Source organism: Euleptes europaea, chromosome 4, assembly GCF_029931775.1.
Source record: "Euleptes europaea isolate rEulEur1 chromosome 4, rEulEur1.hap1, whole genome shotgun sequence".
Classification (NCBI taxonomy): Eukaryota; Metazoa; Chordata; class Lepidosauria; order Squamata; family Sphaerodactylidae; genus Euleptes; species Euleptes europaea.
In genome coordinates this window covers 123,397,313-123,409,316 of record NC_079315.1, presented here as the reverse complement: position 1 = coordinate 123,409,316, position 12,004 = coordinate 123,397,313, and the positions used below count along the sequence as shown (strand labels likewise).

Sequence of the window (12,004 nt, the reverse complement as noted above, 5' to 3'; positions counted from 1 at the left end):
AAAGAGCCACAGAGTCACTGGCATACCCATTTTGCGGACTGTGAGGGAGGGCCCATGTGCTCAAATGCTCCACCCTGTGCACTCACCTGCCAGCATGCATTCCTGCCCACAGGATACTAGAAAGTCAGGGCCAACGTTTTAGCTTTTCTCCTGTTCTACCTGGCTTTTGAAAGATGGCAGGGGTCATAACTGGAACCTTTTTTGGGGGGCTTTCCTACTTTGGGGGCCTTTTACTGCTCTGGCACCTGGCCCACAGGCAGGACAGCCTTTGCACACCCGGCACCCTCAGGGTGAGGCACATGATAACTGCCAACAGAACACAGCTCCATGCAGAATGTGGAAGGGGGGCAATCAGAGCTGCCCCAATGCAGTGGGGTAAGGCCCCCATCCAGAGCCAGGTCTCTCAGCCCCAAGATGGGGAGTCCAGCAAGAGCAACCCCTAGCAAGGATCACCCCAAAGAGGGCTCAGGGGACATATTTATTGTTAGATGGTTTCCAGCCACTTTGAGAGCCAGAAGATCAGCCTGGCGGCCAGCCCATCTGACGGCCCCCCAGGACGTGGAGGTGCAGGTGGTAGACGGACTGGGCCCCGTGCTTCCCGTCGTTGATCACTGCAAGAGAAGGAGGAAAGGACGGTGTGACAGAGCGTCCTGGGCGAGCCTCTGGCAAGAGCTTCCCCGCGCCAATCCTGCACAGCGGCACTGGCCGCCCAGGGGGCCGGGCCCCTGACAAATGCACTGCCCAGGAGGAGATCCACACAAGCGGAGCATGAAGAGCCTCAAGGAGCCCTGGCCACAGCCTGAGCTCCCCGGCCCTGAGACTCTGTCCCCATGGTCAAGGCAAGGGCCAGGGGCTGGGCCTCTGGTGCAGCAGCGATCACGTCCAGGAGAACTTTCCCAGCCTCAGGGTGTCCACCCAGTTCAGGGAGGAGGGGGCCTGCTCTGCTCCCCAAGGGGGCCAATGGCCCTCTGGCCCCAAGAAGGAGCAGAGCCATCCCTGCCCCGGTCACCTGCACAGTGACATCCCTGCAATTGGGGCACTCGCAGGGAGTGTTTGCTGCCCATCAAGGGAAAATAAAGACAATGGAGGGGGGGGGTCAGCTGCCACTCACCTACGCGGTAGCCGTCGGAGAGTCCCTGTGCCTTCGCGGTCTGGCTGGCCACCAGTAGCAGGTGCCCCAGGAGCTGGGGGGGAGAAGGGGCTGGTCAGAGTCCAGGAGGGGACATTCGGGGCAAGGACAAGCAAAGCAGACACAAATCACGCACAAGGAAGTTAAGCTCTGAATTCCTGGCCATTTTCAGTGAACCTTCCCTGTCTTTGGGATGGGGGTGGGGGAGGAGTGCCAGAGTGCCAGTTCCCTTCCCTGCCTCCACTCCTTTTTTCAACACGGGAGGGTAGGGCAGGGCCCCCAGCGGCTTAACCTGCTTCAAACAAAACTCTGACAAAAGAAGTGATTGCCAAAAGTGTGTGTATTGGTTGGGGCAGGGGGGGGGAATCTTTTGGGTTGCCTGCTTGTTTCTTTCTCATTAAGGCAGATTATGCAGACTGTGCAACTGAACAGCATAATACATGACAACAACGCAAAAGGCCACAACCCTGTATCACAAAGTTAACTATTCCCAGGACCAGGGTGTGCCTCAGAGTCAACTTGTGCATGAACGTTTCTTCATGCCAGCTTTCCATCTACTCCTTCCACTGCTGTGTCTCCTATTGTCTAAACTGAGACTGTAAGCACCTTGGGGCAGACACCTTAGTTTTTGTGCTGATTTTTATTGTGCAACTCACTAGGTGCATTTAGGTTGCAACCATAGTAGCTTGTCACAATCTGTAATATTTATTATTATTTTTAAAGAAAAACGAATTTTTTTGTTTGGGACAAGGATGGTATACGTCTTTTTACCCCAATGGGATTACTCTGCTGTAACTCTACATAGGATGTCACGATTGGAAAGGTTTCCCCTTCTCCCAGCCCTTCTGACTACACAAGCCAGCCCTGTGCTTGTTTTTACTTGGATGTAAACTAAGCCCTGTGGGGCTTCTTCTCAAACGTGCAGAATTGCAGTTGTTTTATTAGGAAAAATTAAGTGTAGAAATCAGATTAAGTGCAAGACTGAAAGAGAAACCTAACTGGGTGTATAGCCTAGTGGTTGGAGAACTGAGTGTCTCTCTCTCTCTCTCCCCCCCCCCCCCCCCTTAGCAGCAATCTCATCTTCCCAGGTTGGAGGAAGGTGAGAAACTGGCACATCTCTGCATTTCCACAAAAAACTTTCACTACCTAACATGGCCTTGGGGATGGGTGCTGGCCTGATAACATCTTAGGGCGGATCAAAATGAACCCTGTATGATTTGCTCTGAGGTTTGACTTTTGAAATCGCTATTTTCTTCATACGTTCAGTTGTGTATGCCTTTTAAACGTATGCTTAACGTTGGCCTTTATATGGAATTTGTTTTAGAACTCCCTGATGGAGCGCACACAAAATATATAGGAGTTTCAGAGGGAACTGAAACCCGTGCCAGTCGCCTCCTGTTTTTAGACCCCACGAATAGCAAGGGAGCCCTTCAAAGGCAGCCCCCATCTCAGAGACGCGGCTCCCAGGCGAGGGAGGTGGAAGGAAGGCGCCCATGCCAGGCCACCCGTGCCCGCCTTCTGCCTCCGCTCCCGGGGTGCGGACGGCCCCAGTCCTCTGCCCCTCGGAGCCTGCCAGAGCTCCCCCCCCCTCCCCGGGACTCACCTGGGCATCGCTCTCGGCCACGCAGCTGAGGCGGGTGACGGGCCGCCTGGGGATCACCAGGAAATGCACCGGCGCCTGCGGGGCCACATCCCGGAAGGCCATGCACTGCGGGGCAGAACCAGGGGAGGCTGCGGCAGGGCGGGGGCAGAGGCCCCCCCCCCCAGCCGGCACTCCGTTGCCAGGAGGGCCTTCCGCCCATGCTCAGGGGCACCCGGCTCCAGCCCCCCCCCCCCCCGCTCCGGGAAGAAGGGTCACCTGCTGGTCCTGGTAGAGGACGTCGGCCGGGAGGGAGCCGTCCAGGATCCTGGCGAAGACGGTGGGGCCCCCGCCCTGACGCTGCGCCTCCGCCACCTCCCCGTCGGGGCCCCCGACCGCCAGCCACGCCCGCTGCAAGAGCCGGGAAGTGGGGGGGGGGGAGAGAGGAGGGGGCATCAACCGGCGTCTCCGCCAGCCCAGCCTCCCCCCCTCCCGGGCACTTCCGACGTGCATGCAAGGGGAGGCGTGCAGGGGGGCTCGGCTGCACCCTCGGCGCTACTTGGGCCTGCGCGGGGTGGGGGGGAAGTTGGCCACCCTCCCTCCTCTCTCTCCCCCCCCCCCATGAAAGGAGCTGTTCTGATGTGGTAAACGGGGGTTCGTGGGGGGAGAGAGGATCGGGCCCCAATCTTTGCAAGCCACGTGCCCCCCCTTCCCCCAACAAGCCAGTCTCTCTCTTCCCCCCCCCCCCAGGAAGCGGGACCGGCTCTCTGCCTACGCCTGCAACCGCGGAGGGCCCAAGCGCGCCACGTGCGAAGCGGCGCCACGGGGAGGGCGCGGACCCTCCGCCCGAGCCCCCTCCCCTACCGACCTGCCCGGGCGGCCCCCGGCCCCGCAGCAGGCCCCGCGCCGCCCCCCGCACCAGCGCCGCCATCGGCCTTCCTCGACGGGAGGGCCGGACCCGCGCCCCGTTGGCTGCGCCGGCTGCCACTCCTCCCGCGAGGCCCGCCCACTTAACCCTCGCCGCGCCAATCCCGCGAGCGCGCCCCCCCCCCCAACAGGTGGGGGCCTGGCTGGAGGCCACCTGGGATCGCAGAGGTGGGGGCTGCCTGTCACGGTCACCCGCTGAAGCTTCGCCCCAAACCCCACCCTCCTCAGACTCCAGTCCACCTCCAAACTCCCCCCCCCCTGGAATTCCCCAGCCCCTGGAGGTGGCAACCACAGGTGCAGGCGATACAGAAAGGGGCCGGAAAGGATCCCCCCTGCACGCCAGACCTGCCCCCCACCCTCCCACAAGAGACACAGACAGGAGGCCTGGGGGGGTTCCAGCAACACTTACTGTTTATTGATGGGACCCCCCCCCCCTCAGAAGCCCATGACGGCCCGCTTGCGAGGGGGCTGTGAGCGCTGGGGGGGCTGTGAGGCTTGGGAGGAGGGCAGCGAACCCTGGCTGGCCGGCTGCGCCAGTAAGAGGTCCTCGGGGGGCTCCGGCGGCTGGTCCAGGACGGCCAGGTAATCGCGCAGGGTGCTGCGGCGCTCGCGGGGGATGCCTCGCTTGCCCAGAGTCTGGCTGGAGAGCAGTGACCCTTGGGAGTCCTGGGAGGCTGGCAGAGCGTCATCCTGGGAGGCGGCAGGGGGGGCTCGGCTGCCCACGGTGCTGGCGCTTGAACCCTGGGAGAAGTCGCTGAGGGAGGAGGTGAAGCTGGGGGCCAGGCTGGGGGTGCCCCGTGCCCTCTTTAGCCGGCGCCGCTGCTCCCTCAGCGCCCGCTTCTTCTCAGCCTTGGTCATGCCCAGCTTGTCCTGCCACCAGGCAGACCAGCCCCCACCCCAGGAGGCCAACAGCCGCTCCTGCAGCTGGGAGCGCCAGGCCTCCAGCTCTGGCACTGGGGGCAAGGAAGCGGGCGGCCCAAGGCCCGGCTCCCAGGGGCAAAGGAGCCGTTGTTCTTGCATGGCCTGGCACAGGCGCTGGCGGGCCCTCTGCAGGATCACGGTTGCTCCCGGCTGCTCTTGGAGATCTCGCTGGCATAAGAGACGGCGCTTGCTGATGGCCCTGGAGGGCCGGGGCGTGACCGGCATCCACTGCCAGCTGTGCCCAAAGGCCTTGAGCCAACGGCGGTAACTGACGGCTGCAGCAGGGCCAAGTGGAGGGGCTGGAGTATCTGCATGGGGCCCGTCCCCTGCCAGGCCCCCAGGGACCTCTTGCAGGGAGCCCAGCGTCTCCGCGCCCAGTGTGGAGTCCCGTTCCACTTCCTCGCATGCCGCCACGTGGTGAAGGAGGGGCTGATAGAAGAGGTCCCCGGCCTCTGAGAGCTGGAAGACAAGCAAGGATTCCCTCCGGCCCTGCTGGCCCACAGCGGCTGTGATGCCTAGTGGAGAAGAACGGAGGGGAGGCGAGTGGGCAGGGGGCAGAGTCAGCCAGAGGCTCCCCCCCTCCCCTGCACTCCATCACCTCCATGCCTAGAGAAGGACAGCCCCACACGCCGTCCACACAGAGGGAATACGGAACAACCTTTCGCTTTCCCCACCAATAAAAACACTGTGGGACGCCAAGGAAACAGGCGCCAGGCTGTGAAGGCTCTCGATTGGGGCGTAAGGGCTTTCAGGGGCACACTCTGAGTGCCAGTGTGGATCTCCCCCAGGCCTCCCCCCTTCCCATGCCACCCGGGAGAAGCAGCAGGCACGGCTGCCCCTCGTCCCGCCACCTACCAGCTGTGGGCTCAGCCAGGCGCTGCTTCAGGGCGCTGTGGCCGGAGGGCACCTGCAGGGGCAAGTGGGGGAGGCACTCGCTGATAGATGAGAGTTTCTGGGGGGGCCCCCACAGCTGGCACGGGGCGCTGCTGCCGCCTGAGGAAAGAAGTCGTGAGTACCAGCTGCCACACAGCAAAACGGCCCCCCAATCCCAAGCGGGGCCTGGGACCCCGGCCCTCCTGCCCACCCGGGCCCCCGCTCAGGGCCCGCACCCGCATACTGCACCAGCAGCAGCTCCTGAGAGTGGTGGGTGCCCAGGAGAAGTTTGTGGGTGCGCTGCGGCCCCCCGCCGGGCGTGAGGTGGCTGTAGAGGGGGGGCCTGCGCATCATGTGCTGCCAGCGGAGAACAGGCACCAGTGGGAAGCGTTCGTCCAGCAAGTACACGGAGAACTAAGGAAAGCAAGAAGGGGAGGGTGAGACTGGAGGGGGGGGGGCGCACAGCCTCTCACACACACACCCTGCCAGCACATTCATAGAAATCGGGCAGGAGAGAGCAGAGCCTCTCACGCCTGGGCCTGTCCTCAGATCCGGCACTCAGGCGCAGGAGAGACCCGGGAGGCTGGGCACGCCCGCAGGCAACCTCAGGGCACTCGCAGTGGAGCCTGAGGGAAGCCGCTTTCTTCCCATCAGCTCCCCCCCACCCCACAAGGGTGAATGGCGGCAATAGCCTTTCTGACCGGGGTTGAGCCTCCCCCCGCCAAAGGGCTCCGTGAAGACATCCATATCCTTTTCATTCCATTCGCCAACAGACATGGCAGCCGAAAGCCAGATGCCAGCAGCCCCTGGGAGGGAAGCCTCCCCCCCACCAACCTCGGCTCCAGCAAGAGGAGTGAGACAGAGGGGTTGGCAAGGGGAGGCTGGCCAGCTGGCCGACACGCCCCTCCTCCCGCAGCGCTACGCTGGGGAGCTGAGCCCTCTGCAAGGGCCCGGCTAGAAGGGTGGAGAGGGGATGGCTGGGAAGGGGAGGCCAGAAGGCCACACCCTGGCGCTTACCTGCGTGGCGATGAGGTGATGGTAGGGATCGGCCTGGCCCAGGTATCTGGCCTGCACCAGGCGCTCCCCGCGCTGGCATGCTGCTTCACTCCCCACCTTGAAGAGCTCAACCTGGGGACCGGAAGGCACCTGAAGCCAGGGAGACATCCCCCACCCTGTGAGTCCTCAGAGAATAGCAGCACCCCCCCCCCGGGGCCTCCTGCCCCCCCCCATGACTTTCACAGGATTTTTCTGATGCACCAGGAAGATATTCAAATGCATCTGTTTGTGTGTCGGGGGGGGGGGGTAGAGTTCTACTTCAGACCAAGTGAAACTGCTGTCGAAAAGGAAACACAGCACAGCCAGTCTCTTCCCTCGCCCAGCTCTGCTAGAGGGCACTGCTGTGCTGCGTCCCTCCCCCCAGCTCACCCTGCGGTCAATGCCCATCAGCCCCGTACGGTCCGCGTAGCTCAGCACCAGCGGGTGGGCAGTGAAGTCACTCCAGCGCCAAGGGGAGGGATCGCAGAAAAACATGGTCTGCCTGTCCTGGTGCAGCCGTTGAAGCCTGAGGAGAGACATGCAGGCAGGGCTGATGACTGGAGGCAGGGCTGACGACTGGAGACGCAGGACAGCGCCCCCACCGGCACACCTGTCCTGGGGGTCTGGATCAGGCTGCCAGCCCCCCACCCCTTGCCAGCCCTCTCTGGAAAGTAATGGGAGAAAGAACTGGCAGTGCCTGGAGTGATCCCCCCCGCCCCTGGAGTTGCTCCGCCTTCTTGCCAGCAGCACTCCTGCGCTGCGCAAAGCTTCAGACTTTGCAGAACAGGACTGAATGGGAGCTGCAGCCGAGGCCTGAGTTCAGGTCATACTGAAAGGGCAACGTGCCCCAAATATGCCCAACTAGGGCAGCTGGGAAGAAAAGGGCCTTTGTGCTCTGGGGAGGGGAGAGCTGAACCACACGGCTCGGCTCGGTTTGTTTTCACTGCCTCCGGCTCTCAGGCGGGAGGGAGGGCCCAGGCAGACACAGAACAGGGGGCCTTTGTGCCAGAAGTCCCGCTCCACCTACCCCCCTTTCCCATACCTACTCAAAGTGTCAGAAGAGCTGGAAGCCTCTCTGGGGTCTCTGCCAGCTCCCCTCCCACCCAGAGACCCTCCCTGCCAGGAGACAGACAGGGGCCCACAACACCACGGCCCATCGGAGACCAGACTTTGGCGACAGACTCGGACCTCGCCTGCTATGGGAACGTTATGAGCCCCCCTCCCCTCCCTCGGCCCAGAGGTGCCGCTTACCCCAGCTCCACATTCCACAAGTACAGGGCTCCACTGAGGGTGCAGAGGGACGCCTCGCCCGGCATGTGGGGGCTGCAAGGGAAAGAGGGGGCACAGTCAGCCCCAGAGGGCTAAGGCAGAGGACGCCCCTTGGACCACTCTAGCTGTGCCATGGGGGGGGGCTGCACAGGGAGTTCCTCGCATTGATTAGAACCCAAGCAGCCTGCACACAAATACACATGTGCACCCCCCACCCTGTTGGGGCTCATAGAAGCTTATGGAAACGCACAACACGGCAGGCAGGCAAACAGCAACAAAACGACACCATGTACAACAATCTGAAGAGCAGAAAACTCCTCGATATCCCCCCCAGCCCCTGCAACAACCCTGCGCCCCCAGACCCCCTTGCAGGCCAGCAGGGAGGGCAACCTTCTGGCCCCACCCCCAGGGAAGCTGCTGCACGGGACCAGGCCGAGCCAGACCGCGGCACCCTGAGAGAGGCCAGGCAGGGTCTCCAGAGCGTGCCCATGAAGTCCCCTTCTGCAGAGCCAGACCAGTGGTCCGTCGAGGCCCGTACTGCCTACTCAGACTGGCAGCAGCTCTCCAGGGTACCAGGGGGAGCTCTTTCACCTAGACCTGTGGTGGCTGGAGGGAGCCACGGGGGCTCTTTGGGAGCTCAAGGGCTGCTCGTGCAGCTGGCTTCTCCCCAAGGCCGTTGATGGAGGGGAGCTGCAGAGCTGCCGGCACAGTCACAAGCGGCAGCAACATGCAATGAAGGAAGCTGAGGGGGAGTCCAAAGAAAGCAGACTCCTTCCGGGCATCAAGGAAAGCACCCTGGGCGGAGGCTCACCCACCAAAGACTAAGCATGCTCTTAGTTCTCGCAAGACCCAGGAAGCTTCCTCCCTAAGAATTCACCAAGGGATTTCCCCCAGACTAAGGAGGACAAGGCAGGACCCCCGGAATACTCTTGAGTCTGCTGCGACTACCTAAAACTAGCAAAAGGAAAAGGGTTTTCTGGGAAATTTTGGACTGGAAAACTTTCTGATTCAAATTTGAACAAATAACTATTTCTAAATAATGGTGCTGGTGAAAAGTGCTGCCGAATCCCCCCCTGCTGGTATGCCAGCTGCCTTATGCTGGCAGACTGTGTGGCTCTCGCCTGCCAAAGGTTGCCCGTGGGCAGGATGTCTCCCTCAAGCCCTGAGGACGTCCCACTCATCCCCCTGAGAGGAAGCCACCAGCCAAGCCCCTCCCCCAAGAGAGCCATCGGGGCTTACCTGACAGCGATGGAGGAGCAGGGGGCGTCTGTGCAGACCACCTGGAGTGCCACGGGGGCCGCGGTGTCTTGCATCCTCCACACCCCACAGTGATGGTCTGAACGCACCCCAATGAAGTCTGCAGAACCAGGAGACTGGATTGAAAGATCTGGGGGGAGGGGCCTGGTGCCTCCAGCCCCCCCCCCCCCGGGTGCTCACCGTGGCCATCCACATGGGCTGCAGCCACCTGGCGAACTGCACCGTTGAGTTCAAATTGGGCGGGGGCTCCACGGGAGCGAGGCCTCAGGGATCCGTCGCTGGTGGGCTCCAGAACCACACCCTGAAAACCTGGGAGGGGGGAGCTGAGGAACGGCTCACGGAAGGTGGGGGCTCCAAGGAGGGGTCAGCGCCTGGGCACCTCCCTGCCAGCAACACTCACAGGTTCGGCCTAGCCTACCTCACAGGGTTGCTGTGCGATTATGAAGAAAGCTGTCCCTCAGCCACCTGCACCAGAGGCAGCCAACCCTGACGCCAGCGGGTGGGCGGGCAAGGAAAGGGAGGTGCAAGGCCCAGGACGAGAGTTTCACTGCCTGGCTGTGGGGGGCAGCGTAGAGCAGGGGGGCTTCCTGTCCTTCCCACAGCAGGTGTCATTTCCCCCCCTGCTCCCCCCAGGATTTCACCCCCCTTCCTTCCCCTGCAAGGATACAGAGCTGGTTCATGGCCTGGCCGGACGGATACACCAGACAGCCGCAGCGGCCGGGCGTTGCGCTGCTCTCCTGGGGCACCCACGCCAGTGCCCCGCCGGTGGGAGCGTCGTCAAAGGGCAGGCGTCCCCACTGCTCAGCCATGTCCTCGTGCACCCACTCACCCATCAACTCCAGGGGCAGCTCAAACAGCCAGTCCCTGCACAGGTGGGCGAACCTGCGCGGGCGTTGCATAGTCCGGAAAAGTGGGCAGTTCCTGGGGAGAAGAAAGCCAGCTCTGAGATCGCGGGGTGCCCCCATCCAACCACCTTTGGCAAGGGGCAGGGTGGCCCCCAGGTTCTGCCATCTCCCCCCACCCCACCCCACCCCACCCCTGGTGGTGTCTGGCTGTGGCAGAGAGGGTGGGGGAGGCAGCAGGGATTCCCCCCCAGCCAGTCCTCGAGCCAAACCACAGGCCGGGCGGATGCCAAAGGAGCCCCCCAAGCTCCTTCCCCTGCAGACTACTGTGAATGCTGGAGGGGGGCCAGCTGAGCCCCCCCCCCCCGCGGCCAACCTTGGCCCCAGTTCACGGAGCCAGCTTCAGCCTTGCCCAAGTGGCAGTGAGTCTCAGGGCGGCATGACCGACAGTGGCTGCCGGCGCTGCCCCTGCCCCCCAGCCTAGAGAAAAGAGAGGGGCTGACCTGCGGGCTCCCTGGGCATCCAGCTCCTTCAGAAGGGTGGTGACGCGCAGGACGTGGCCCCGTGCTCTCCTCTGCAGGGGACAGAAGCAACACTGGGGGTCAGAGGAGACGGAGGCGGGGGGGGGGGCATTTAGCCCAGGGGAGAGGCTGCAGGGATGGCCGGGCCCAGATGTCCTGCGTGTGCGCCCACGGCTGCCCCCCTCTCGGTCTAGCCTACCTCGCAGGGCTGTCGGGTGGTTCCAAAGAAAGCGGCCGCAGCGCAGGAGGCAGCCAGAGGGGAGGGGGGGCAGGGAAGGCGCCAGGCCAGGGCGAGGGGGGGTGGGGTGGGGGTGGGGGGGCCACTCACCGGCAGGAGCCTGGGGGCCAGGGAGAAGTGCTGCTGGAGGAGGGGGCCCAGGGCGCCGAAGGCCACGTCGGGGTGCTCGCGGGCCAGCCGGCTCAGCTGCGGGGGGTGGGGGGGACAGGAGGGCACAGGGGTGGGTGGGTGAGGCGCGGGGGGGGGGGCAGGCAGAGCGCGTCCCCCCCGGCCCGGCCCGCCCCCCCCTCACCTGTCCGGCGAAGTCGAGGGCTGCGCGGGCGGCGGGGGGTCCGGGGCGCCGGGCCTGGCCGGCGTAGAGGAGGTCCGGGGCGGCGGCGGCGGCGGGTGGGGGTCCGGGGGGGGTGTGGGGCCAGGCGGCGGCGGCGAGGGGCAGGGGGGCGGGCTGCAGCGGCGCCCACCTCTCGCCCGCCCGCCCGCGCCGGCGCCCCACCCAGCGGCCCGTCGGGGGGGCGTGGGGGGCGTCCCGGCCCTGCACCGGACCCGCCTCCCCCCACCCGCCCACCCGCGCCGCCGCCGCCCCCCACGCGCCCCCACGGCTCGGGGGCCCCGCCTCGAAGGGGCCCGGGAAGGGCGGCCACGGGGACCCCGACATCCCTCGCGCGCACGCGCACGCGCACCCCCGACGCCGCACTCGAACTCGAACTCGCCGCCCGGCCCCGACCGCGCCCAGGGTGGGGGGAGCCGGACCCCCTCGCCCCGCCCCACCCCACACACACACACACCAGCAGCCCCCCTGCTCGGGGTCGGGGGGGCTGCGCGTGCCTTCCCTTCTCCCCCCCCACCCCCAGCACACGCGGGCGGGCACAGCAAAGCCACCGAGTCGGGGCGAGTCCTAGAGTGTCCCGCCGGCTCAGGGGCATCCGGTTGTTCCCAGGAAGGGGCGTTGCCCGTATTCCCCAGCCGGCCAACCCCGCCCCGCCCCCCGCCCCGCGCCTGGCCGACAGGCGGCCCTGGGAGGCGCCTGGCCTGCCTACCCCGCCGGGTAGTTGTGAGGGCCGGAGCAGGAGCCCGGGGAGGAAAGCGGCCGGAAGACCGGGGCCGGCCGCGGCTGCCGCGGGCCCACCGGGGGGGGGGGGTTGTCCTGCGAGGACAGGCTGGGGGAGCTGAGAATCTTCGGTCTGGAGATGAGGAGGCCGAGGGGGGGGGACGTGATTGCTCTCCAGCATGGTGTAGTGTTTAAGAGTGGAGGCACCGGTTTTGATTCCCCACTCCTCCACATGAGCGGCAGACTAATCTGGTAAACCAGGTTCAGTTCCCCACACCTCCGCATGAATCCTGCTGGGTGACCTCGGGCCAGTCACAGTTCTCTCTGAACTCTCTCAGCCCCACCTATCTCACAAGGTGTCTGTT

The 12,004-nt window shown here is 64.5% G+C and overlaps 2 protein-coding genes across 2 annotated transcripts; both read right to left on the bottom strand.

Moving 5' to 3' along the window:
• Positions 1-493: 493 nt before the first annotated feature.
• HINT2 (histidine triad nucleotide binding protein 2) lies at positions 494-3,639 on the bottom strand. Its single transcript, XM_056849108.1, has 5 exons — positions 3,577-3,639; positions 2,988-3,119; positions 2,733-2,837; positions 1,112-1,184; positions 494-611 (listed from the first exon to the last, which is right to left on the bottom strand). Exons 1-5 carry the CDS (start codon positions 3,637-3,639, stop codon positions 520-522), a joined length of 465 nt encoding a protein of 154 aa, XP_056705086.1. The 3' UTR covers positions 494-519.
• A 431-nt stretch (positions 3,640-4,070) lies between these two features.
• Positions 4,071-11,246, bottom strand: TAF1C (TATA-box binding protein associated factor, RNA polymerase I subunit C). Its single transcript, XM_056849106.1, has 12 exons — positions 10,884-11,246; positions 10,682-10,777; positions 10,336-10,406; positions 9,658-9,872; positions 9,171-9,299; positions 8,973-9,090; positions 7,716-7,787; positions 6,855-6,990; positions 6,447-6,575; positions 5,666-5,843; positions 5,412-5,549; positions 4,071-5,071 (listed from the first exon to the last, which is right to left on the bottom strand). Exons 1-12 carry the CDS (start codon positions 11,244-11,246, stop codon positions 4,071-4,073), a joined length of 2,646 nt encoding a protein of 881 aa, XP_056705084.1.
• Between the last annotated feature and the right edge of the window lie 758 nt (positions 11,247-12,004).